This window comes from Osmerus mordax, chromosome 27 (genome assembly GCF_038355195.1).
Source record: "Osmerus mordax isolate fOsmMor3 chromosome 27, fOsmMor3.pri, whole genome shotgun sequence".
Taxonomy (NCBI): Eukaryota; Metazoa; Chordata; class Actinopteri; order Osmeriformes; family Osmeridae; genus Osmerus; species Osmerus mordax.
In genome coordinates, this window is record NC_090076.1 from 1,334,608 (window position 1) to 1,362,541 (window position 27,934).

At 41.8% G+C, this 27,934-nt stretch overlaps 1 protein-coding gene across 2 annotated transcripts in view; it reads right to left on the reverse strand.

The window, feature by feature from the left end:
- cdc14ab (cell division cycle 14Ab) overlaps nucleotides 1–27,934 on the reverse strand; it is a 128,828-nt gene that overhangs the window by 50,936 nt on the left and 49,958 nt on the right. For both annotated transcript variants that reach the window (XM_067230676.1, XM_067230675.1), the window contains exons 4-7: nucleotides 18,974–19,066; nucleotides 9,088–9,167; nucleotides 2,829–2,895; nucleotides 2,377–2,439 (exon numbers count right to left, since the gene is read on the reverse strand). In XM_067230676.1, coding sequence (XP_067086777.1) covers nucleotides 2,377–2,439; nucleotides 2,829–2,895; nucleotides 9,088–9,167; nucleotides 18,974–19,066 — 303 coding nt within the window. The remainder of the gene's footprint in view (nucleotides 1–2,376; nucleotides 2,440–2,828; nucleotides 2,896–9,087; nucleotides 9,168–18,973; nucleotides 19,067–27,934) is intronic.

Consider the following 27,934-nt stretch of genomic DNA (forward strand, 5'->3'; position numbering starts at 1 on the left):
TTACCTTCACGCACTTTGTACAAAATATGGGCATTCAATGCAGCCAGATGTAAGAGGCTGTAAAATGCTAATTTATACCTCTTGATATTTCAGATATGCTGTTGTAAGCACTACTATTGAGTGGCTTGTTATAATGTTAGGCAGGAATTAGAAAAGGGGGACATTGATTGTGAAGGAGTAAGTCGAGTACAAAGAGTGGAGACAAAGTGTGGCCGGCCGAATCGAGGAGTCACGGAGCCCAGTAGTCTGTCCGTGTCTATAATTATTATAATTTATAAGCCTTCAAGAACGATCGATTACACTATTGTGAATCCAATGATCATAACAGTCCCTGCCCATGCCGTCATCTCCTTTTATTATATTCATCAATGATTTAACCTACCATTTGCAAAATAGTTGCAAACTATCAAAGTCATAATATGATTTGATTCGCTAATGTGTGAATGCAAAATGCATTTATTAGTTATGTTTGTCTGCTTTACAAAACATATTTGCATTTCACGATTACAATTATTATGTGCTATGTCATGACATAATTGTGCTTACCAGTTGTGGCATCACGAGAGGACGTGGTAGAGGGGCATTATGTTTCTCTCCAGGAGTGGCTACCATGCCACAAGATGAACACAGAAGAACTACGTCTCCCAGAATTCCCCACGCAGACAGGTGCAAATGCCTCAGCCCTCTGATTGAAGCGGGAGCTCAGGTGTTGGAGAGAGAGAGAACAAAAGAGTGGACACACACACCAAGCAAAGGAGAGCGTACCTGGCACAAACGGAGTTCGATGCCAGAGGAACTTTGATTTTGAGTATCCCGTTGGTAGGATCCAATTGAGGAGCAACTTTATGAAGCCTCTGTTTTGCTTTAAAATGATTTATGTTTGCTTCCTGAAATGTTTTTTTGTTGGTGAATAAACCGGTTTCTTTGTTTGAACGCACTTTTGCCTGCTCTGACCGGTTGTGATGCACTGCCCTACACCCCGCTTAGTGTTCCTGCCTCTCATGATACCACACAGTCAACACACAGACATCCATGTGAAGCTAATGCACTTCATAAAATTCACTTACATTTTTCACATAATTACAGACTAGTCTGGGCATCTGTGTGTTGACTGGTAAGCGCAATTATGTCATGACATAGCAGGGGTGGATCTAGAAAAATATTCATGGGGTGGCAAGAGGGTGGCAGGATATTTTGAGGGGTGGCATCCCGTGGCAAATGTGTGTGAGATCAAAATGAAAAAACTAAAGGCTGTGCAACATGTATGCATAGTCAGTGAACACTGAAATGAATTTGAGGATTATAGGTCACATGACCAAAAAGCTATTGAAGTTTGAAGATTTATTTTGAATAAAATATTTTTTAATAACCTGAGATGAAAATGAACAAAATAAAGGCTTTGCAGCATGAATGCATACATCTTCAACAGTTTAACATTATTTTGACGCTCCTAGTTCATGTTGTTGAAAAGCTATTGACTTTTGAAATGTGTAATTTGTTGACGGTCCCTAAACGTACGCGTTGTTTAGGCAGCCAAAAGCATTGGCTAAGTGGCCGGTCGTAGCAGTGCTAAACACCGGTTAAAATAACACAATACTGGGCTACCGAATATCTGTTGAATATCGAACTTCAAACTAACTTTACCACAGTCATCTTTGTTGTTGCTTTGTTGCCCAAAGAATTCACGAGTTAATGTTATTAACCTCAATTCAACAGGAAAAGTAAAATTGCAACTCCGTATAGCCCTGCACTTTTGTAATTATTCTTAGTCATTAATAGATAATTGCTTAACACCTCATTCCTCCGGTGTGGTCTGCTGTCCGTGCCGACGATTTCTTCCTTGAGTTGAAGCCTTCTATGGTCAGTTTGCGCCTTCCTTGTGTTCAAATGAAAGCAACTTCGGTGGCGGTGTGGGGAGGGTGGATGGAGTTGTTTTCGTGCTGCATTTACTCGCATTCGGATATTAGAAATTTGCTCTCGCAAATGTCAGATGAGCCACAACTTTTCTTTGTTTTCAAAGCTGCCAACTGGGGTGGCAAGGCTATTTTTAGGGTGGCATTTGCCACCCCATGCCACCCCGGTAGATCCGCCCCTGTGACATAGCGGTAACAATAATTGTAATCGTAAAATGCAAACATAGACATACATAGACATATCTTATTTAGACATTTACACATCTAGAAAAAGTCAATAAAGCAGGGTCCTGGAATCTGCTAAGAGTGCAAAGATAAAAAGATGTTGTCTATGGGTCAACTATGGTAACACAGCACTACCTTCTGTGAAGGTAAAGCTATTTAGGTGCAAGGAAACAAAGCACCTGTGAGAAGCAGATAAGAATGTTTGCAAGTGCTTCCTTTCTCTTCATTATATCCTCACCTCATAGTGCTCATATTCATCCACATCAAAGGTCTCAAAGGTGAAGAAACCATGCTGAAGGGCCTGCAACACAAGAGCAGAGGGGATAAATTCCTCTTAAATAGTTTTGGGACTTGACCTGGGCAATCCACACAAAAGTGTAATCTTTATGCACAGTAACAATGATATGCTGCACTGTAATTAGGATTCCTTCCTACGTCACTTGATTCCCTAATTACAGCTGACAGTCTGCACTTGTATTCCATTGTCTTTCTTAAATCATTAGGCAATAAACTGGAAAAGTAGTATTGCTCAATGGTAGAGCATTTGACTGTAGATCAAAAGGTTGTAGGTTCAAAATCATCATCTGTATGTGACTTTGGATAAAAGGCACTATGTATCCAGTACATTATTATATGAGTATACTGCCAGAATTGTCTAAATACTACACAAGATTAATAAACAAAACCTACCTTCCGGATTCCTTGAAGGCAATCAAGAATGGTTAGATTGTATGTGCAAGTTCCAAAGGAAGCATCCCTAAAAATAAAAATGTGTGTCATTGAAAGTAAAAAATAATTTTCTAAAACTTAAAACTAATGAGCAAAGCCTAGTTCAGGCATGGCACTCGGGAAGCGTGCCTAATTACACTCATTAACTACACCTGTGTTTGCCTGCTTCAAGCCCATTGGCCCACGTCCGATAAGGCGGCATTATAAGGCTGCATGGATACTCCTACACTCACTCCCGGTTATTGTATTATTGTGCTGCTGCCATCCTCCACCAACCCAATCTCACCCATGTTGTCTGTATGTTGCTATCCATCAGGGAGGATTATTTCTCCATTTGCTCCCTGCCTCATATTCTATGTATTTTGCTTGCTAATGCTAGAGGCAGGGAGTCCTTCCCCCCTAGATACATCCACTCCGCCAAAGTCAAACCTATCTATCCATGTCTATGGTAGAATAAATAAAAATCACGTGTCTTGACTGAAATGACTTAAGAATTAAGAATACATCAAACAAAATATAGCTGCAAGCAGCAATGGGGTGGCCAAGCAGGTCAGATGACCCAGAAGAAACTTTCAACATCCTCAGAAGAGTGTTCCAAGTACATGCAGCAAGTTTGGCGTGAATCCATCAAAGATTTGCTGAGATACGACACAACTTTCAGTTTGGCGGCTCTGCTGCCGATTTCGATTGGCTGAACCGGACAAACGGTTTCGAAAATCTAAAATCATTTTGATAGTTTGTGTGAAGATTGCATTGACTATAGCTTGTAGCTTGACTACAGGTAACTAGCGACTGCGGTGTACCTGGCTTCCTTTGCAGTGGCTTACAGTCTCGGTAAACAGAGAATCAGAGACATGACAAGCTCGTCGGCTTTGGCTGGATTCAAACCTCTGACATTGCCGTTGCCAGGGCACCAACTTATCCTAGTGAGCGATTCTCAGTGCTGCAAATCACAGTTCAGTTACTGGGTAAAAATATAAGCAGTTTTTCCTGTGGCAAGCGGTTGTCCGATTTGGCCTAAGTTTAAACAGCTGTAATTGTAACAGCTGTAATGTAACTGACGTTGTGTCCTTGGGCAAGGCACTTCACCCTACTTCCCTCGGGGGGAATGTCCCTGTACTTACTGTAAGTCGCTCTGGATAAGAGCGTCTGCTAAATGACTAAATGTAAATGTAATTCAGTCCTATTTTGACATCAGAATCAGAATTTGGTTTATTCGCCATGTATGTTATACCAACACGGAATTTACTGTGGCAGGGAGGTGCAAAACACTAAACATATACAGATATTAAATTAAGTAAAAGTACAAAAGTTTAACTATTTCTAAGAACTAAACAATCTAAGAATACAACAATTTAAGAATGTGGTCGGCCACAATCTTCCTCGCACGCCTCAGTGTCCTCGAGGTGTGCAGGTCCTCGAGGGTAGACAGATTGCAGCCGATCACCTTCTCAGCAGTGCGGATGATACGCTGCAGTCTGCTCTTGTCCTTCGCAGTGGCAGCAGCGTACCAGACGGTGATGGAAGAGGTGAGGATGGACTCAATGATGGCTGTGTAGAAGTGCACCATCATTGTCTTTGGCAGGTTGAATTTCTTCAGCTACCGTAGGAAGTACATCCTCTGTTGTGCTTTTTTGGTGAGGGAGCTAATGTTCAGTTCCCACTTGAGGTCCTGGGAGAGGATGGTGCCCAGGAAGCGGAAGGACTCCACAGTGTTGACTGGGGAGTCGCACAGGGTGATGGGGGTGAGTGGGGCTGTATTCTTCCTGAAGTCCACAACCATCTCCACTGTCTTAAGAGCATTGAGCTCCAAGTTGTTCTGGCTACACCAGGTCACCAGGTTGTCAGCTTCCCACCTATAGTCAGACTCATCCCCGTCAGAGATGAGCCCAATGAGGGTGGTGTCGTCCGTAAACTTCAGAAGTTTGACAGACGGATGACTGGAGGTGCAGCTGTTGGTGTACAGGGAGAAGAGCAGAGGGGAAAGGACGCAGCCCTGAGGAGATCCGGTGCTGATGGACCGGGAGTCAGAGACTTGTGTTCCCAGCTTAACGCACTGCTTCCTGTCAGACAGGAAGTCTGTGCTGAAGTTGGGCACGTTCAGCTGGGAGAGCTTGTCCTGAAGCAGGGCAGGGATGATGGTGTTGAAGGCAGAGCTGAAGTCCACAAACAGGATCCTGGCATAGGATGCTGGGGAGTCCAGGTGCTGTAGGGTGAAGTGGAGGGCCATGTTAACGGCGTCATCCACAGATCTGTTGGCTCTGTAGGCAAACTGCAGTGGGTCCAGGAAAGGGTCTGAGATAGATTTGAGGTGTGCCAGCACAAGGCGCTCAAAAGACTTCATTACCACAGAGGTCAGGGCGACGGGTCTGTAGTCATTGAGTCCTGTTGGCCTTGGCTTTTTGGGCACAGGGATGATGGTGGAGGACTTGAGACAGGCTGGCACATGGCATGTCTCCAGGGAGGTGTTAAAGATGTAGGTGAACACCGGAGACAGCTGGTCAGCGCAGTGCTTGAGGGTGGCAGGAGAGACAGAGTCCGGCCCAGCTGCTTTGCGGAGGTTCTGCCTCTTGAAAAGTCTTAACTTCACCCTCCTGAATGGAGAGAGTTGTCTCTTGAGGGGGTGAGGGAGGAGGCCCCGTGGGTGGGAAGGGGTAGATCAGGACAGTCCAATTGTCTTTCAAATCTACAGGGGGAGTCTTTAGTGGAGTGGAGGGCTCTGGGCTTGTAGTTCGTGATCTGCCTGAGCCCTCTCCAGACAGAAGCAGAGTCTGACGCTTCAGTCTCTCTGAGTACAGTCGTTGTCAAGGTGATTGTGGTCTGAAGATAATCTGTCCCAAATTTGGTGATACATTTTGTAGGAGGAGTAGGACAAAAACGTTTTATTAATTCATTCAAAATGGCGGCATCAATTTGGCTGGTATCACAAGTTAACATGTGTCAGACACGGGATCGCCCCCTTAGAGGTTAGAGGACACATATCTACAAAGCACAATAAATCTGACTCTTCTTAAGTATAGATCCCCTGAGAATGAAACATTATCATTACCATTGTACTGTTAAGACAGTTACTGTGGCATACCTGGCTTCACTAAACAGATAAACCAGTATCATGACATGCTTGATGACTGTGGCTGGGTTCGAACCTATGACCTTGCACTTCAGAGGAACCCGTCTTATCCCAGTGAGCTATTCTCACTGCAGGGAAATGCTGTGTTCAGTTACTGTATAAAAAAAGTAAGCAGTTTCTCCTGTGGGAAGCGTTGTCAGATTTGACCCAAGTATAAAAAGCTGTAATTCAGTCCTATTTTGACATGTCAAGGTGATTGTGGTCTGAAAATGATTTGATTATATGTCCATGAAAATAGGAGCAACGGCGAACGAGGAGTTTGTTTTTATGAAAATTCCAAATGGCCGACGCCCAAAATGGCAGACACGGGACAGTGTGATATATTTCGACATAGTATGCCACGTAGAATCAGAAGAGACCAATCTTGTGATTTATGACAAATCTGTTCAGAAGTTATGATGCAAGAAATCCGATGCACTGGCTAGATGTAGCATCACTATATCGACAAAGCACAATATATCTGACTCTGAGTATAAATCCCCTGAGAATGAAACATTATCGTGACCATTATGATTATACTGCTCGACAGCTACTGTCGCATACCTGGCATCACTAAACAGATAAACCAGTATCATGACATGCTTGAGACTTTGGCTGGATTCAAACCTACGACCTTGCACTTCAAAGGAGCCCGTCTTATCCCAGTGAGCCATTTTCAGCACTGGGAATTGCTGTGTACAGTTACTGTATACAAAAAGTAAGCTGTTTCTCCTGTGGCACGCGTGGTCAGATTTGGCCTAAATTGTTGCCCCAACAGCTGTAATTCAGTCCTATTTTGACATGTCAAGGTGATTGTGGTCTGAAGATAATCTGTGCCAAATCTGGTGAATATTGGATACTTTGTGTAGGAGTAGGGAAAAAAGTTTCATTCATTCATTCAAAATGGCGGCCTCATCAATTCGTCTGGTATTATGCGTTAACATGCGTCTAATTATAAGAAAAGGTAGAAACCCTTAAGGTGGCTTCGCCGCTTCGCGGCTTGGCCACCAAATATGTTAATTTACCCGAGTTTAGTTCTGAACAATTCATATTTTTAAGACATTTATTCTGAGAGAATAGGCGAGTGTGATGCGACGGAGTAAAATGCAAAACAACAAAGCACCATATTATTAGGTACATTATTCGTTGGCAGCAGCACTATTTTAATATGTGGAAGAGGACCTTGGAGGTGCACAACGTCGCGTGCCAATGTATCAAAAGATCTCGCTCGCGCGCTCTCCGTAATCATGATACCCCCCCAGAAATGTTCACTGCACCCGCAGTCAAAGCAGGCTGCATCCGGCCCTGCCAGCTAACATCCCAAACCTCACCAAAGAGAAGCAGTTCCAGCCATCACATTAGGGGCGAGTTAATTAAATGTTTGACCAAATATAGCAGGCACATTTTTAAGTTGATAATTCCGTATGGCCCCCGAATGATTTAATAAATATCCAAATGGCTCTTGGCAGAAAAAAGGTTCCCCACCCCTGATTTAAATAGTATGACACTGCCATCTAAAAAGTTGAAACAAGCCATGTTACTAATGTTTATCAAAAACACTAAATGATGGAAAATCTATAATGGCAGATCATGATGGCTGTTTGATTCATCTTGAGGAGTTTAACCTATCTCTCTAATAATGCCAGGAATCTGTGTGTGTGTGTGTGTGTGTGTACAAATTAGAATGGGTCTATTTTCCCACAATCAGCTCAAGAACCGGACACTCTGCAAAGTTCATATTCAGCATGTGTCCTCTTTATAATCCAACGAAGTGCAGTGCCGCCCGCCACTGACATTGTTTGGATAAGCATTTAGACATAAAATAATCCCCCAAAAAAATTCCGCCAGTTTGGCTTGCTCTCGTCGCGTCCCAGCCCCTTCACTCTGATAAGTCCTCTGGTCTGCAGCGAGGTTCCTAAGAATAGGCTATCTCGAGAACCGGACACTTTGCAAAGTTAATATTTTGCAGGCGTCCTTTTTATAATCCAACGGAGTGCAGTACCGCAACTGAATTTATGCGATTAACTAAGGCATTCGCAATTAAATGAAACTAAGCATAGTAAGGAAAATAGGGTGTCATACAGTGTGTTGTGAAGTAGAAACATTTTGTACTGTTTCGTTATTTTGAAGTGAATTCACAAATGCAACCAATAATTAGCTGCTTTCAACGGGGCTGGCTAGTTAACAGAATGACAATATAATGTGGATATACTTTCAATATAGATCAGTGAATTTTGTGACATAAATGAATGTGTTTACTGATGTCAACTGCCTGCACACTGCAAATGTACAAGCGCTGTATGGTGAATTAGGCCTACAATTATGGAAACTGGCTAAACCTTTGTGCATGTAATGACTTCTGTTATGAAGTAAATGTTTAGATGTTTGTGGTGGTAAGACCATTTAACAGAGAACCAATATAGTACATTTTGATCAACATAAGCAATGTATAACCAAGGAAACAGCAGACAAATTAAGACTACATAATCATTTGCATGAATGTAGGATACCACAGCATTGGCAATTTGACTAGAATAGATGTGGAGGTTGAACAAGTACTTCAGAGATGACAGATAATTTCAATTGTGATCTGAAAAATATAGGTACCAAAACCACTGACAGGACAACTGTCATCACCAGCTGCATCACAGGCACTGCACTATCCATCTATAATTCCAGAAATCTGTGGGTATCACCAACATCATTGCGGGCACTGTGCCTTATCTATAATTCCAGGAATATGTGTGTGTGTGCCACCAATTTTATCACGGGCACTATGCATATCTATAGTTCAAGGAATCTGTATTTGCGTGTTTCACTGACATCTTAATCACTGACTGCATCACAGGCATTGTGCATTAGTGTAGTAAAGTCTAGGTCAAATGGCGAGGGGAACTATGGACTCAAAGCTTAAATTTGAGCTACCATGAGATCAAATGGCAAACTACTTCATGTAAGGTGATTTTTTTTATGACACATTTTTTTATCAAAATAAATAATAAGTGTTATAAAATGCATACCGAAAATAACAATTGGGGGCTAATAATCCCTTGGGTACTTCAGACAAAAAAGCTTAATGAAAGCCTCATCTGTGGTTGTCTGTCAACTCACCTGAATGGCAGATATGATGCATTGGAGCCAGAAATCAGAGCCTTGTATGCCTCCTCTGGTGTCTTCTTTAGGTAGATTACCTGCACGGTAGAAAGACAGAGGATTATTAAAAAGATTTGTCTGTAAAGTTTTGAATAAGGCTAAGTATTCAGTTAAGCATTATTCAAGTCTTCTAAACGTAGAATTCCATACAGGTATTACACAGATAGAACAGAAGCTTTTACAGCCCATCACTACCCCTCCCTTTTTGTTGTACGTATATGTCAGTTAGAGGCTTTTTGGAAGTAAAACACAGTTGTTGCCTTCATTGTTATAAGTGCTACAGATGGTGGCCAATCAATTTGAGTGATGCAGTGAGTGGACTTTTGGTACTAGAACGGAAGATAATTAATTCAAGTAAACTCCTTAGTAGCCATCTTAGAGATTTCCGGCTTTGCTCAAAACCTAAATAAATAAATGCTTGCCATCATGCAGGGCCGGCCCAACCAAATAAACAAACAAAACATTTGTTTAGGGCCCCGCGATAGTTTTTTTTGTCAATCAAAAGGGCCCCATACACTATTTTTGATTAGGGCCCCCAAAACCCTAGGGCCGGCCCTGCCATCATGGTTTAGCATTGACTCAAATGTTTTCAATGATGTGACAGATTGAGGAGATTTGTTTGAAGGTGAATTTGGTTTGTTAAGTTTTGAAAGTTTAAAACTGAATGTAAACGTGGCATTAAGATTTTTATCTTCATAACCTGATTTACTTAACCCTAGAAGGAGTAGCATTACATATGTGAGCATTCAAAAGTGGGTGCCACAGCACAAAATCGCATATATGTGACTCGACCATATAATATTTGAATACAATTTGTCCTGATAGAGAAAAAACTGTCGGCCAACGTCATTTCTAGATTTTTCCCTCAGAGAAGACTGCAGGAGAATCAATCCAGAGTTTACGAAATGTTAGAATTATAATTTCCTGCATAAATGTGTCCAAAACTGATACATTCAAATTAAATATAATATTCATAGTTAAACACATTTGGCTCATATAACAATATGAGTCGAACGTAATGTTTATATTACGTAAAGCTCAAAAACTATTTTGTGCTCAAATTAATGCCCAAAACATTCTCGTGAGCTCGCATTGCTTCCCTATCTACACTCACATCTAACAGATACTAGGACATAGGTTTGGGCTCAGCCCAAACCTATCTGGCTCCGCCCCTGCCTACCGTCACAAATATAATCACATTCTGTGGGAAACACTGACAAACTCATCAGATATGTCAAGGCACAGCAACCAACCAAACTCATCTCTGCAGGTTTTTTTTATGACATTGTGGTGATATGAGACAAGGGGAAGCAATATGGGGTGACTCCTTGCTAAGCCAAGATAATAAAATAATTGATATATCCCCCAAACCATTAGATAACCAAGGATAAGAGCGAAGCGGTTTTTCCCTTCTTACAGCGCAGATAGCAGTTCAAATGACCCTCTAGTCTTCAGACACAGACAATGGGCCTCATTCACCAAATGTTATTAAGAACTCATTTGTTCTTAAATCCCACTTATGCAGTTTTCACAAAGATTCTGGCATTCATGGTTTTCTTATTTGGGATTTGTTCTTAGGTAAGAACAGAATTTACGCACACTTGGGTGTGCACTCTTAACCCTCGTGCTGCCTTCGGGTCACATGACCCAAAGGTTCATAACGAACCATCGTTGTGTTTACCCAATTTTACCCAATACAAAAACAAATTAAAATAATTTTCTTTTAACCTTTGCAATGTGGGGGGTCTGAGACAGCCTAGCTGTTAAAAGAAAATGCTTCACTTTGTCTTTGTATGCGGTAAATCTGTCGCAATACGACGGTGGGTCACAATGACTGATGGGTCAGAATGACCCGAAGATAACACAAAGGTTAAGGCCGATTTATACTACTCCGTTTTCACGGACACGGACACAGGGAACGCCCTCTCCGACGTGGAACGCCCTCTCCGAGACCCTCGGAGAGCTCTACGTGCACCACCTGATTTTCCTGACTGTCCGTCCGTCATTTTACGGGCTGTGGCTGTGATTGGTCCGTATTAAGAACCGCTTGCGTCAGGGCGGGGTTGCCGTGACCAACAAGACGAACAGAATCCTTTGACCGCCATTGCTGTACGTTTTTACAATTCATATTTCAGCTAAACAGTACATTTAAATCAGCATCTGAATTAAAATGTGACGAGAAATGGGCAGTGTAGTTGCTGAAAATGTGCTTATTTTATTGATGAAACAGCTAATTTGTAAATTTGCTCAGAGTTTTCGATAACCTAGCTAGCAGTACAGCGCCACCTACTCTTCTGGCGGTGAATTGTTTTGTAAGTCGTCGTCGAGTGTCGTCATCGAGTGTCGTCGTCAAGTGTTTATTTACCTAGGTTATCGAGAAGTCGGAGCAAGTTTACAAATTAGCCGTTTCATCAATAAAATACGCACATTTTCAGCAACTACACTGCCCATTACTCGTCACATTTTAATTCAGATGCTGATTTACATGCACTGTTTAGCTGAAATATGAATTGTAAAAACTTACAGCAATGGCGGTCAAAGGATTCTGTTCGTCCTGTTTGTCACAGCAACCCCGCCCCTGACGCAAGCGGTTCTTAATACGGACCAATCACAGCCAAGGGGTATCCGTAAAATGACGGACGGACAGACGGATAGTCAGGAAAATCAGGAGGTGCGCGTAGAGCTCTCCGAGGGGCTCGGAGAGGGCTCGGAGAGGGCGTTCCACGTCGGAGAGGGCGTTCCCTGAGTCCGTGAAAATGGAGTAGTATAAATCGGCCTTTACACACAATTGAGAGCTGACATGTTTGCGCAAAATAAATAGTTATACAATTTTTGTCCGTTCTAATTTAAAATTGAATATTTCTCTCCTTTATAATTTTGCAACTAATAATTGTCATTATTTTACACGTAATTATATGTTTGTTTGTTTGTTTTAAAGGGGCGATTGATTGCAAAACCGATTTTACCTTGTCATAGTTGAAAAAATGACAGTTTGGTGTGTAAAATAGACAGTGAACCTCAAAGTCCATTGAAACCTCTTTCCTATCAAAATGTCACTTTCTGAAACTGCAATTTGCAAACGCTAGCTTTTGAAACAGTGCTCACAACTTGCAGCATCAACTTTGTCACGCCCCAAAATTTACATTTACCCGCCCTCTGTTTTTGTGGTCCAGGAACATAAACGGAGGTCGCGTAGATCTCCGACACTTTTTAAGCTAACTGCGCGCTGCTCGGTACTTCCACAGGAATTACAAATAAGTAAGTTAGTAAGTTTTCAAGATATTGAAAATGGAGCGCCGTAAATGCAGTGTTCCAGGCTGTACCGGGAATCCTGACACTTTTCACTATCTTTCCAAAGAATAAGACACTTGACAGGCATGGCTGATGTTTATCTATGGGATTATCCCTAATAAGTACGACGCTAAAGTATTAATTTGCTCGAACCATTTCACCGAGGACACTTTCGAAAACTGTGGACAATTTAAATCAGGATTTGCTATGAAGCTGTTGCTGAAAAGAGGTGCTGTTCCGACCTCATGTTCATTACAACCGCAAGCTGTAGTATGATGTTGTCGCTAACAGTTATTAGCAATGCTAACGTATCCTGCCTGTATCTAGCATCGGTAGAATGTGTGATTATTTAGTTTATTGGTAATGGGGCTAACGCGTTATTTTATGTTCCTGGCTGTGTTTCATTGAAATAAATAACCCGTACATGTAAATCTACAATTCAAGATGCATGTTTGTCCAGATCTTTGGCAGGTTATTTTTTATATAGCTAACTGAAGCTGAGTTGAATCACAATATAGTTTGGTTGCTAAGCTGTAGCTAACGTTCTACCCACCTAAGTCGATCCAGTTTACTTCGATAACAGAATGGAAACAACTAACGTAATCATTTTAAATGATATCTAGTCAATCTGTTGAAAACAGTGTTGTGTAGACACAATAGATTTATTTGTACGTTTTTATTTCAAGTCTCCACCTTCTTTGTTTCAGTGAGTGTTGGCCGTGTTGCGTCTTTGCTCCACAGCTTCACTCATTGTAAAACAACCAATCAGCGCGCAGCTCATCTATATATTAATGAGTAGGGATGCGTATTGATAAGATTTAACGATTCTGACTCCTTATCAATTCCTGCTTATTGATTCGATTCTCTTATCGATTCTCCCCTCTACAGCCTAGGTCTGTGCGTCCTGCACCCCCCCACACACACACACTCGTTATAAACGAACTGGCTTTGACTGGCTCTGAAATGAGCTAATACCTACCACCTCTAGGCCTCTGTTCTCAAAACAAAATCTAGTCGGAGATAGAAACTTTCAGTTTCCTTGTGTTCAAGCTTCTATTACTCAACACCAGTAGGACTTACAGGGGTCCTAACAACAGGGGAAATAACTTCAGTGTCACCTTTCAAAATAGACCATTTACATGCATGTCCTCCAAATGGTTCAACAACAGCTTTCAATGTACTTTGGGTATGTTGTTTAGGCGTTTTCAGGCACATTTAACAGGACTGTTAAAAGGTTAAACAATTAAAATGCTAAGTTTAATAATGGATTAAAAATCGATATGCTCAGTTTAATAATGGGACACGCGAACGTTTGCTGACAACACACGCCGCCCCGATAACGTGAAATGATCAATAAGATCAATACTAATGGGAGACGAATGCCGGAGCTAAAATGTATGCTTCAAACGACGGGACAGAAGATAACTAGATCGACTACACACAATAAAGGCAACTTGCTTCACACAGTAACAAGTGGTTGTGATCACTTTTGAGCAGTTTAGCTCTACCTTAGATAGTTAGAGATGAAGCGCGAACGTTAGCTGCGCTGCTGCATGCATCGAACACATGACGTTCAACTTCATTCCATGCTGTGTGTTCAAATGCGTCTTCTTTTTTGTAGTATTTCCTCCCTTCGACGAAATAGACTTTTTACGCACGTTACAAGTGGCGTTGTTGCCATTTTGTCGTGTAAAATACAACCAAACTTTAGAACGCTTCTTCCTAGTTGCCATGTTTGCTGCAGTCTGAATAAACTATAAAAGTTTGCGCATGCGCAACTGCACAGAGAATCGTTAACAGAATCATTAAGGAATTTTGCTAACGATTCCAAGGAATCGATTCACTGGGAAGCGGTTCTAAACAAGAACCGGTTCTCGATACCCATCCCTATTAATGAGCATACCATAAAAGGAGAAAACCTAGCGTTTTTTCCCGGGAACATTTCAGAGGATGTATGAGGGGGCATAGAACAGCACCCGGGCCATTTTCAGCCCAACCAATGTTACATAACCTATTCAGAGACCTTAAGGAACAGTGTGAAATACCCCAAAAACCCAGTCAATCACCCCTTTAATAAATACACACTACGCTTTAGGGCTGGGCGATAAATCAATAAAAAAAATATCGAAGTAATGACTTCCCTCAATAAAGATATCGCGAAATGAAATGGTAGCCTACACTCACTAAAATATACTGAGCACCTCGAGTGGAGTAGCTAATGTTAACCGCGGAAAATTAGTCTTATTGTCTAAAACAGTGGCAGCGATAGCCATGGCGAGGGAGCAACTTCCAATGAAGAAATTATTGATAAAAAGGGTTAGTCTTCTTCAGTAATTTGGAAGTGGTTTGGCTTTTTGAAATCCAACAAAGAGCAATGTTCGGTGCAAATTGTGTAGTAAACAAACAGGTGGCTACCAAGTCTAGTAATAACCTTCTTTACCACCTGAAGCTAAATCACTCGTTGGAACATGCAGAACGTGTGAGTTTGCGCCAAGGTATTGATAAAAAGCAAGGTTTTAAAAAGCTTATGTTACCTGGGTACCCCAGGTACGTGCTCCCTGGCTGCAAACATTTCTCTCACACCGCGCTGCCTAAACTTTATGCCGAGTGTAGGTAAAAATACTTATTTAGCTACTACTACTGATCTGTGGTTTATCGTCTTCATTCTCGTTATCGAATGGAAATATAAATATCTATATCGAAAAAAATTACCCATATCGCCCAGCCCTACTACACTTACACTTCTGCTAATTTGTAAAGCACTTTGAATTGCCATTGTGTATGAATTGTGCTAGGCCTATATAAATAAACTAGCCTTGCCATCAATTCACATCAATTATGTTAATGGTGAACCTTGCCATCCAATAATAACTGACTTATCACGGTATTTATAAACCCAAAGTAGGCTTATTCCGCACACTAGGACAACACCACACAATGGCGCACAATGCTGCAACATTTAGCAGATCGTGCCCTGAGGAGGGAACACATCTTCCGTGACCATACCGATTTATTTGCAGAGAGTGACAAGTACCTGTTGGGACGCTTTAGGCTACCAAGAGCAGTCCTCATGGATGTTTGTAACAGTCAACTGTCTTCTAGGCTATGTTTTTTTTTTTTTTAAGTTAAACCATTTATTTTTCACTTCATCAGTTCTGCGCCCTTCTCCAGATACAGCGTTCACTGCATGAGTAATTGCATTCCATGCATCGGTTTTTGGCAGGGCTGTGTGCACACAGCCCTGCCATCTCATGCCCTTTTATGGGAATTAACGGGGTGTTTACTTATGCTAAATAGGAGCCACGGAACACAAGCTTTCAACTTACAACATATTGGGATTCATCATTTTAAGACCACACCTGCAAACAATTCTGCTGTTTAGGAACACGTCATGAATCACACATAGACTTTTCTTAGGAACTTTCTGAACCTGTTAAGGAGTAGCGTTGCACATATGTGATCGTTCGAAAGCGGGCCATACAGCGTAGCGTCGCACGTGTGATTTCGAACATTCCAACTGACTATTTTTCGATAGACAAAAACGATATGACTAACGCTATAGTATGGCTTAAAAATGTACAATGAGGAAGCTAACAAGTAACCCTAGCAGGTAGTACCATTGCTACGAGTATTATGCTAGGTTGCTAGGTAACGGAAGCTAACTAAAGCTGGCTAGCTTCCGTTTCGGAAAAATAACTCATTCTGGTGGGAGCGTCGGAAATATTTAGAACTCACGCATCTAAGGGTTAAGAACAAATGTAAGAAATAACTTAGGAAAATAGTGGTGAATGAGGCCCACTGTTACTGACACATAATGATCTCTTCTATACCGCGTTCCAAATTATTATGCAAATTATATCTTTCTCTGATTTTTCTAAATAGTTGATGCAAACGACAGTCAGTATAATTTAAGTCATCAACCGGGTATAATTTGAATTTTATTGAACAAACCTCCCAATGATAACCGTATCTTTTTCAAAAATTTTAAAACTCAAAATGCACTGTTCAAAATTACATTTACGTTTAGTCATTTAGCAGACGCTCTTATCCAGAGGGACTTGCAGTAAGTACAGGGACATTCTCCCCGAGGCAAGTAGGGTGAAGTGCCTTGCCCAAGGACACAACGTCATTTGGCACAGCCGGGAATCGAACTGGCAACCTTTAGATTACTAGCCCGCTTCCCTAACCGCTCAGCCACCTGACTCTCCCTTACCTGAAATTATTATGCACAACTGTTTCAAAACATTTTATAGGTTGTAAAGAACTGAAAGTGGTCATTTGTTGAATTTGCAGCATTAGGACATCATATTTACTGAAATCAAAAGCTATTTCAATCAAAAACATCTTAATAGGGCAAGTTACATGTTAACATAGGAGCAGGGCTGGACTGGGCCAAAAAATCGGCCCTGGCATTTTTGGCCCAGGCGGCCCACACCCACCGTGATTGTTCAGACACATTCCCTGCAGACAGTCCTCAAAAAATAGGGGTGCATTCTATGATACGAGTTGCCTAGTGTTCTGCGTTCATGTGATAGTTTTGGATCCTTCAAGAAGGGTCTCAAGACTTATCTGTTGATCTTACACTTAAATAATTAATTAAATCTTAGAGTTATGATTTGTATATTTATGGTATTGTATGGTATTTATTTATGTATTTATTATTATTGATATTTGATATTGTATTGCTCTTATTACTATTTTGCTTAATATTGGCTTAACAACTTTTAAAAACGGTTTCTGTTAATTTTAATATTCATATTTTGTCGCTTTGGACAAAAGTGTCTGCTAAATACAATAACCACCACCCTTCCCAAAAGCTACAATAAAGCTGAGAGTAGTATATGCCCTGGAAAAGACCATCAATACAAGAGAAGCAGTGTACTCTCACTTTTTATTGACGATTTGGAGGCCATATAGTACACAATGTTCAGTGTTCCAGTATTTGTTGCACTATAAGCATTAATTGCACTTTATTATGTTGTTCTATGCTATATTGCACATGTTTTTATGTATTGTTATGACATTTTGATATTTTTCAAGTATTTGCCAACAGCTCGTGTCTCAGGGTCTGCGGGAGGCGATATTATGAATCAGGGGAAGGGGGTTCCGGGATTTGATTGGGTCCCGCCCTACCAAAAGAAAATTAAGCAATCCGCTGTCAGTTCTCTATGGGCCGGCCTGACCAAAAGAAAATTAACCAATGGGCCGCTGTCAGTTCTCTATGGGCTGGCCCGACACCAAAAAAAATTACCAATGGTCCGGGCCGCTGTCAGTTCTTTATGAACAAATTTAAAGTGGTAAAAAAATATATAGTTACTCAATAAAATTGACATTTTGCACATAACTATATACATATAAACTATACATATTATGCTAGAATTATAAATCTTAATTAGGCTACATGTCTGAGTGACAGAAAACGTATGTACGAATATGAGGGAGTCCCTGCGACATTTGCTGAAGGAAAATAAATGCAGTCTAGAAAGGCAGGAAAAAACTGCAGAGCGCAAGGCTGGCAGCAATTTACCAGAAATAGGAGAAAAGTTGCTTTTCTAGTTCTTTAGGTGATAAAACACAGTTTTTAAGTTTTTTTAAACAGTAAAGAAAGCAGGGACCTGGAATTTGAAAAAATCCTCTTTTCACTAGATTTGTACTAAACTCCTCAAAAAAAGTTCGGAAACGATATTTCGATCGATTATTCCTCCCCTTCAATAATACCAATTGGTATTTTATTTTATAACGTTGGAAAGCCTGATTAGTCACCATTACAACAAGATACAACTTGTAAGGATCGTGTATTCATGGAATGAGCAACACAGCTAAGTGTGTGGGTAGTGGCCCCAAAAAATGTGCCAAAATGCTATATTCTTCTGTTGGTATTCACGTTTTGAGTTGCTTGGTGGATTGGATGATTGCACTCTCCCACAGTAATAAGGAAAAAACAACACATATTGGCCATTTTTACACTTTACTCATTTTACACTGTCAGGGACCTCAGTCGCGTGTGGAAGATCCATACGCAGCCACAACAGCTTGGCACCTCCTCCTCATGCAGGTCACCAGCCTGGTCACACACTGCTGTGGGATGGCATCCCATTCCTCAACCAGGATTTGTTGCAAGTCAGCCAACATGTTTGCGTTGGTCACTCTGGCACGTACAGCGCGCCCAAGCTGATCCCATGAGGAGGAGGTGCCAAGCTGTTGTGGCTGCGTATGGATCTTCCACACGCTACTGAGGTCCCTGACTGTGTAAAATGAATACAATTCAAATGCTCCCTTCGAGGCACAACAACCAATTGTCGTGTTGCAACAACTTTACCCAATACAAAAACAAATAAAAAGCATTTTCTTTTAACCTTCGCGCTGTGGGGGGTCTGAGACAGCCCGACGGTTAAAAGAAAATGCTTCACTTTATTTTTGTATTGGGTAAAGTTGTCGCAACACGACGGTGGGTCACAATGACCAAAAGTGACGAGAAAGAGAAAAAAGAAAGATGGCAATTAACCTGAGAAATGCAAAGAGAGAGTGTGGAAAAAAGGAAAAAGATACTCACAGAGTATGCACCAATAAGGACAGCAGCATTAGCTCTTTTCCTCTGGTCAAAGCTGGTGTAGTGGACAATCCTCTTTCTGGTCAATGTAAAAGACTGCAGACAAAAGCAAAAAATATATATATAAGACAATAGGCTACAGATGTTTCTTGTTTAACCTGCAGCAACAAGCAACATTTTCCCACTAATCACAAGGTTCACTGTAAAAACAGTGTATTTTACTGATTTTTTTCAGTATTTGTGAAATACATTAAAATATTAATTAAATTACAATAATGGACTGTGAATGTACATGTCGAATATCAAATCAGATTTATAAAAACATTTTACCGTGAATAAGCATAGAATATCCTTTTTTAAATCAATATTATTATTTTTTTACATAAAGACTGTAAAAATCCATAAGAATTCATCATTGTTAGTTTTTATCTAATAGATAGAACTGTTCAATTTAAGTTAAATAATGTAAATAAATGATTACAATTAGATTCAATGAGCTTTCAATTCAAAACTGAAACAGAAGTATGAAATGTAATATTAAACAACAATGCTACACTTTACTATCTGTCAAAAGCCCTCCACAAACGACAGATATACAATAACTTTGAGGTCAAGTGAGTGGCAAGAGTTTTGAGGTTGATTTCACTTTTATCGGTAAATGTGGAGGCGGAGCTCTAACCTACGTTGCCCATTATCAACCCATTGGGGAATCATTTAAAAAATGCATATTACTGAAAGCCCTAACATACTTTTTCATACCTAGCCCACCCCTGCACCCCCCTGTTGTAAAATTATTGTAGCTTTCACCACAGAAACGTTTAATACATTTGTTTTTATCTGTGATTTATATATAATATCTATAAGCATTAGTAAACTGTCAAAATACAGTTTTTGTTATTATCTTACTGTCATCTTATAATTTCATAGATGGTTACTTTTATTTTTGTTCCATAATTATTTTTATCTAATTAATCAACCAAATACTAAATAATACTGGAATTACAAAAAGTTATTCATTAAGAATTTTAGATTACATTTGTGTCTTCCTGGGTCTGCATATTACGAATTGCCCGCCGTAAAACCCCAGAGAAGAAGAAGAAGCCAATCAGAATTTGTATTCTGAGTTTTGAATATAAATACAGCGACGCATACAGCAGGCACTCAGTGGTGAAACTTCAACTGCTACGAACTTTCATGTCTGCAAAAACGAGGTCAGGAAACAGATAATACGTTAATCTACGCTGGCGGGGGGGGTTTATTGTTAGAAAGTGTGGATCGAAAGATCATCTACTGTTCAGAGACGGGCACAGTGGATGGGCAGTTGCAGCTAAAAGGTAAACAAGTATAGCGAGCTTAAGCCTGCTTAGTAGCTACTATAGCTTTAGCTAGCTAGCTTGATAAGTATTTAAGCAATAAACCACGAGAGGCTTCCTTCCGTCGACAAGCACAATCAAAGAAATATGGTATTGTTGTTTACTATTGATCTTTTAAAGGGGTAGGGGAAGTGGACTTCAGGGTCTTTAGGCTCAATTTGTCACAAAAAGTTACTGATCCCTTCTCTTGTGTATTTGAACAACAGGAGGTTCTCCTTTGTAAGCAGAGTACTTAATGTTGGCTGTGGACCACATCACTGTCTTCAGAGAGAGAGATCAGAAGCCTTGCAATACATCTTTCTATCTGCTCTACGCTTTCTGCAACACACTTTGCTAATCTTGTTTGCAAAATGTATGCCAAGATAGCACGGAAACCAATGAGAGAGACGGAGAGAAAGAGACTTCTGTGTTGGCGCCGATGATGGCAGCCTCGGTCATTTGGTGCGCTTTGTTTTGTCTCTTTTTGTCTGTTAATTCAGTGTTCTGCCAAAATTTCGGGGTTCTTTAACAAGAGACATACTTCTAAACATCAAGACAACAACTCCTGTGCATTTATTTCCCACTTTTCTGCTTCCAGCGGCAGAATTGGTGGCCATTATAGTCAAAGCCACACTTTGTCCTAGCAGCAAAGCGTCGTAGGAGAGGTAAACGAGCCGGTGCACTGGTGCGACTTCGTTGGCGCGGGGCACATACAGCGTTACCGGGGATATTTCTCTCCAACGTGCGTTCGCTGAGCAAGAAACTGGACGAACTTCAGCTACTGGTGTGGAAAAACTGAGACTTTCATTCATCTTCAATTTTGTGCTTTACGGAGACATGGCTGAGTGAACTGATCCCGGACTCTACGCTATTTCTGGCAGGTTTTAAATTGCTGAGAGCGGTCGTGATTGTGCTTTCTGGCAAAACGAAAGGCGGTGGTATTTGTTTTTACACTAACAGTGGCTGGTGTGAAGATGTGACAGTGATTCTGCAGCACTGTTCTCCTGGTCTGGAATCATTTTTATTAACTGTAAACCTTTTTACTCGCCATGCGAGTTTGCGTCATTTATTCTGGTCGGCGTCTAAATGCCTCCGCAGGCTAGCATCAACGAGGCTCAACGTGTGCTCGCCAGGCAGCCAGATATTGAGTGTGGAGCATGCAAATCCGGATTCCTTGGTTATTGTACTAGGCGACTTTAACAAAGGCAATCTCACCCAAGAACTCCCCAAATACAGACATTCATAAAATGCCCAACCAGAGAAGGGAACACTTTGGATCACCGCTACTCTACAAGCAGTAAAGCCTACCATGCGGTCCCCCCGAGCAGCACTGGGCCACTCTGACCATGCCACCTGATTCCTGCATACAGGCAGAAGCTAAAGCGCTGTGAAGGCCTTTACTCCAACTCCGTTTACGGATGGGCGTACGGACAGATACGATACTCTTTTTCGTTCATGGTTCTCCTTAAGCTGTGGGTGCTGAAAACAATTCACTGCCAGAAGAGTAGGTGGCGCAACGTTTTTTTGTTGAAGACGACCTTAGAGAAACCGTCTTTGTGTGGAAGTCGTCGTCATCGAGTGTTTATTTACCTAGGTTAAAGAAAAGTCGGAGCAAATTTACAAATTAGCCGTTTCATCAATAAAATAAGCACATTTTCAGCAACTACACTGCCCATTTCTCGTCACATTTTTCAGATGCTGATTTACATGTACTGTTTAGCTGAAATATGAATTTTGTAAATAAAAAATAAAAACTTACAGCAATGGCGGTCAAGAATTCTGTTTGTCTTGTTGTTCACAACAACCCCGCCCCCTGACTCAAGCGGTTCTTACTTCGGTTCTCAATACGGACCAATCACAGCCAAGGGGGTATCCGTAACTATCCAAAATTAGGACGGATAGTTAGGAAATCCAGGAGGTGCATGTCGAGCTCTCCGAGGGCTCTCGGAGAGGGCGTTCCACGTAGACGAAGGCGTTCCCATGTGTCCGTTTTTTGGAAAACGGAGTACCCTAAATCGGCCTTTAGCCTGCTGTGAGGACATCGAAACAGTGGACCAGCGAGGCTATGGAGGATCTGCGGGCGCACTTGGACTGTACTGACTGGGATATGTTCATGACTGCCACCAATAGTCTGGATGACCTCAGGGAGGCTGTGACATCATACATCAGCTTCTGTGAGGACTGCTGTATTCCAACACGCACCATAGTGAGCTTCAACAACGACAAACCCTGGTTTACAGCTAAACTCAGAAGGCTGAGGCTGGACAAAGAGGCCGCGTTTAGGAGTGGGGACAGGGACAGATTCAAGGAGTCGAAGAACAGGTTTAGCAAGGCGGTGAGAGGGGCTAAACGACTGTACTCAGAGAGACTAAAACACCAATTCTCTGCAAACAGACTCTGCTTCTGTCTGGAGAGGGCTCAGGCAGATTACCAACTTCAAGCCCAGAGCCCCCCACTCCACTAACGACTCTCGCCTGGCCAACGACCTAAACGAGTTCTACTGTAGATTTGACAGACAATTGTACTGTCCTGAACTAACCCTTTCCTCCCCCCCTCCGCCCCCCCCCCCCCCCCCTATTAACACAGAGACGACTCTCTCCATTCAGGAGGGAGAAGTTAACAGACTTTAAGAGGCAGAACCCACGCAAAGCAGCTGGGCCAGAAGCTGTCTCCCCTGCCACCCTCAAGCACTGTGCTGACCACCTGTCTCCGGTGTTCACCTACATCTTTAACACCTCTCTGGAGACATGTCATGTGCCAGCCTGTCTCAAGTCCTCCACCATCATCCCTGTGCCCAAAAAGCCAAGGCCAACAGGACATAATGACTACAGACCCGTTGCCCTGACCTCTGTGGTAATGAAGTCTTTCGAGCGCCTGGTGCTGGCACACCTTAAATCCATCACAGACCCTATACTGGACCCCCTGCAGTTTGCCTAGAGAGCCAACAGGTCTGTGGACAACGCAGTTAACATGGCCCTCCACTTCACCCTACAGCACCTGGACTCCCCAGCATCCTACGAATTTTTGTACTCGCTGTGATATATTGTTTTTATTATTGTTGCTTGCTTTTTCCACAGGTACACTTGCACTTATAGCGGTTCATGTTGTTTAATTGTAACTTGTTTAACTACATGCTCTTATGGTTCTTCCCTTTGGCACTTATTTTGGTTGGTCACAATGTGTGATTCATGTTTTGGCTACTCGCAATGTTTTGTGGCTATCTTGTTGTTATGATCAGTGACCTATGCACTTTGTAAAGCTCTCTCTTGGAAGTCGCTTTGGATAAAAGCGTCTGCTAAATGAATAAATGTAAATGTAAATGTACGCCAGGATCCTGTTTGTGGACTTCAGCTCTGCCTTCAACACCATCATCCCTGCCCTGCTTCAGGACAAGCTCTCCCAGCTGAACGTGCCTGATTCCACCTGCAGGTGGATCACAGACTTCCTGTCTGACAGGAGGCAGTGTGTTAAGCTGGGAACACAAGTCTCTGACTCCCGGTCCATCAGCACCGAATCTCCTCAGGGCTGCGTCCTTTCTCCTCTGCTCTTCTCCCTGTACACCAACAGCTGCACCTCCAGTCATCCGTCCCTCAAACTCCTGAAGTTTGGGCTCTGGTGGGGACGAGTCTGATTATAGGTGGGAAACTGACAACCTGGTGACCTGGTGTAGCCAGAACAACCTAGAGCTAAATGCTCTTAAGACAGTGGAGATGGTTGTGGACTTCAGAAAGAATACAGCCCCACTCACCCCCATCACCCTATGCGATTCCCCAGGAAGATTGTGGCTGACTCCTCCCACCCTGGACACACTCTGTTCCAGCAAGTCCCCTCCGGCAGACCTCCGGCTGCGGTCCATCAGGACCAAAACCTCACGCCACAAGAACAGTTTCTTTCCATTTGCCACTGGCCTCTTCAACAAGGCCAAGGGCTCACACAGTCTTTAAAACCACAGACTTTAAATCTTTGCCGTATATTGCACTCATGCCATCTTTGCACTATGTGCCCTATTTGTATTTTTATCCATGTATTTATAGTGTACATTATAGCTATTTTATACTTTATATTTAGTTTATTTTACATACCTGTCCCCTTAGTATTAGTTAGTATTAGTTCATTAGACTCTGCACCTTGTATAGTATAGTTAGACTTGGTTATTTATTTAAGATTTACTCCTATATGTTGAATGCATGCACCTTCCTGCCAAAGTAAATTCCTTGTCTGTGCAAACTTTCATGGCGATTAAAACCCTTTCTGATTCTGATGCTCGTGTTGATGTTTGCCTCCTACTACTGCCTGAACATCTCTTACGCAGCAGTCCAAGGAGCAGCATTAGAGTTATTGCAGAGGTAAATAAGCAGAAGTCTATTGTATACATCAAAACAGATAGAGAATGACCCAAAAGAATCAATTTATAAGTTACTCATCTATAATCTGATGCAGTCTAATACAACAGCCTTTTAATAAACCCTCCCTATCAGACTGTTGATTCAATTTGGTGGGCATTTTTAAGGCTGCAGTTTGTGCTGGTGTTTGATTGGATTGCACTATATTCAAATGTATTTCAAATGTTGTCCACCTACATTTTGAACGATGGGACTTTACATGGAGGTTACATGTTCTTGTTGTGTTTGCAAAGGCATGCTCCAGGGCCCCGTTCGTCGTAAGGGTTGACGCTAAGTTAATCAATTGTCCCTTTAGCCCGTTAACATTAGCGAGATGATTGAGAACAGCAAATATCGGTTCGTCAACGGCTAATCCGCATCCAAATTGTGGTTAATTTCAATCAGGCTAAACTTATCAGGGAAATTGCACGTGCACGTCCTACTTCAAAAGGCAGGAAAGGTCGATCACCAAAACCGTGATTTTCTAACGGTATGATGGCGAAAATAATGATCTCAACTCTTTCAGAATAAGTAGGCTAGATAAAAACAAGGCCATGAGGATATATGTAGGCTACTGCACTTATATCATGTACTATATATGTGTATATGCATGTAGGCCTATGTGTAAATCCCTCTTTGATTTCATTGACTGGGACATGGCCAGGGAATATGATGAATTGATCCATCAGCTGGTTAAGCCAGGGTAGTCAATGATCTACTGTTAGCCTCTGACACGGGTTCTATCTCTGTCCTGGTTCTTTTAGACCTAAGTGCAGCTTTTGACACGGTGGATCATGAGATTCTCTTGGAACGTATGGAGAACTATGTTGGGATTTCTGGTACGTCACTTCAGTGGTTTAGATCGTATCTATCTGATAGATCACAATATGTCCACTATGATGGCTGCTCATCCAGGAGCTCCACTGTAAAATACGGAGTACCACAGGGTCCAGTTCTAGGCCCTCTGTTATTTTCTCTCTATATGCTGCCTTTAGGAAACATAATTAGAAGCTCTGGGGTAAATTTTCACTGTTATGCAGATGATAATCAGCTATATATGTCTATAAAGTCTGGAGAATTTCCACATGCTATGGAAAAATGTGTTTCTAGGTTGAGAGCTTGGATGACTGCAAATTTCCTTCTTCTAAATTCGGATAAAACCGAGGTTCAAATTTTCGGTCCTAAAAAATATAGAAATAATTTTCCCAATCTGACCTTAGACCTAGACGGCGTCAAAGTCTCTCAAAGCCAGCTAGTAGAAAATGTAGGAGTCACAATGGACCCAGACCTTTCGTTTGAGTACCATATTAAGCAAATTACCAGAACTGCATTTTTCCATCTACGTAATATTGCCAAAATACGAACATTTCTCTCAAAGGATGATGCCGAAAAACTAATACATGCATTTGTTACGTCCCGATTGGACTATTGCAATGTGTTGTTCTCTGGCCTCCCAATTACCCACCTAAAAAATTTACAGCGGGTGCAAAATGCTGCTGCTAGACTATTGACCAGATCAAGAAAGTTTGATCACATAACATCTACTCTTGTCTCTCTACACTGGCTCCCTATCCAAGCCAGAGCTGACTTCAAAGTTCTACTACTAACATACAAATCTCTGCATGGATTGGCACCATGTTACCTCTCCGGTCTCCTTGCACCCTATTGCCCCGCATGGACACTTAGATCTCAAGATGCCGGCTATCTGGTGGTTCCCAAAGTTAAGAAAAAAACAGCTGGAGGTAGGGCGTTCTCATATAGAGCAGCCTTCTCTGGAACAAATTACCCGTCTCAATTAAGGAGTCTGATACTGTTTCGACATTTAAAATTAGGTTAAAAACGTTATTGTTTAGTCAATTCTACGACTGTTAAAGGTAAGTATGTTACTAGTTGGAGGCAACGGGGGACGGGTTGCTTCCATCCTTATTCTATAAGTATAACTTATTTTAGAGTTCTCTTCCCCTGGAACAGATTTCATGTTCCAAATGGGGGGGGCTGTCGCTGTCTTGGTGTGTGGAGTTGCATCAAATTCCCCTTTTTTGCTCTGTTAAATTGCTGCACCAGTCCACACTTGACCGGTGGGGATATCATTCTATTATGACTGTAACTGTTAGCTGCTCCTGGCATTCTCTAATCCCTGCTCTCCTCTCTCTGTCCCCCCCCCACACACATCCCTTGTGGTGTGGGGGGTTTGAGTTGTCAGCACCTGCCTGGTCGTCGGTCAGCCAACGCTGGACCTGGTCGCGAGTCTCCCGGTCCTGTCCTACATCGATAAAGTTGAACAATGGATTTTGGTGTTTTAAAAACCCACCGACACTGTATGACTATGTTTAGCCTGTGTTCTGCTCCTCTCTCTCACCAACCGTCTCTGGAGGAGGGGATCCCTCTCTGAATTCTCCTCCCAAGGTTTCTTCCATTTTTTCTCCTGTTGAGAGTTTTTTGGGAGTTTTTCCTTGTCTTCTTTGAGGGTTTAGGTTGGTTGAGGGGCAGTTCTATGGGCATATGTGAAGCCCTCTGTGACATGCTTGCGTGTAAAAAGGGCTATACAAATACATTTGATTTGATTAAGCGCCAAGTACACTTTTCTTACAGCAACGCATGCTGCGGCTTTGCCAATGTTTTCTGCATCGCCTATACTGTATAAAAATGTAGCCTATACCTGACGCAAAAAACCTCAAGGCTATGCAGAGTCTGAAGCACAGTTAAAGTTTCAAGTAGCTTTATTGTCAATTTCTTCACATGTCAAGACATAAAAAGGAATCGATATGACGTTTCCCACTCTCCCACAGTGAAACATATAAAAAGCACAGGCACAACAGATAAGACAAGACATTTCCTAAAACATAGCGATACATATTCACATACAGCAGCATAAGCTCATAATAAAGCATAAAGCTTGCTGCGGCGTGTGATATTTGCAATGTACGGCCCGAGAAGGTCTTTCAAATAAATGAGTCCTTGTCGGATGAATCGATATCGCTCAAACAAGAACTCATCCGTGTGAAATAAAGGATCTTGGCGATCGCGAAGAACTCTATTGGTATGGAAAGGTAATCGAACTAGAATATAGCTCCTTGGTCAAAAGGGAGCTGCCATGTTATTTTCCGGGGGTGTGGCAAGCTTATCCAGCTACACTTACGTTAGCCTGCTCTGGAGCAGGTTAGTGCTAATTGATATGTTACTATGGTGATTTATCAAAAGTTGCTTCCACGAACCAAAAAGAGGGGCGT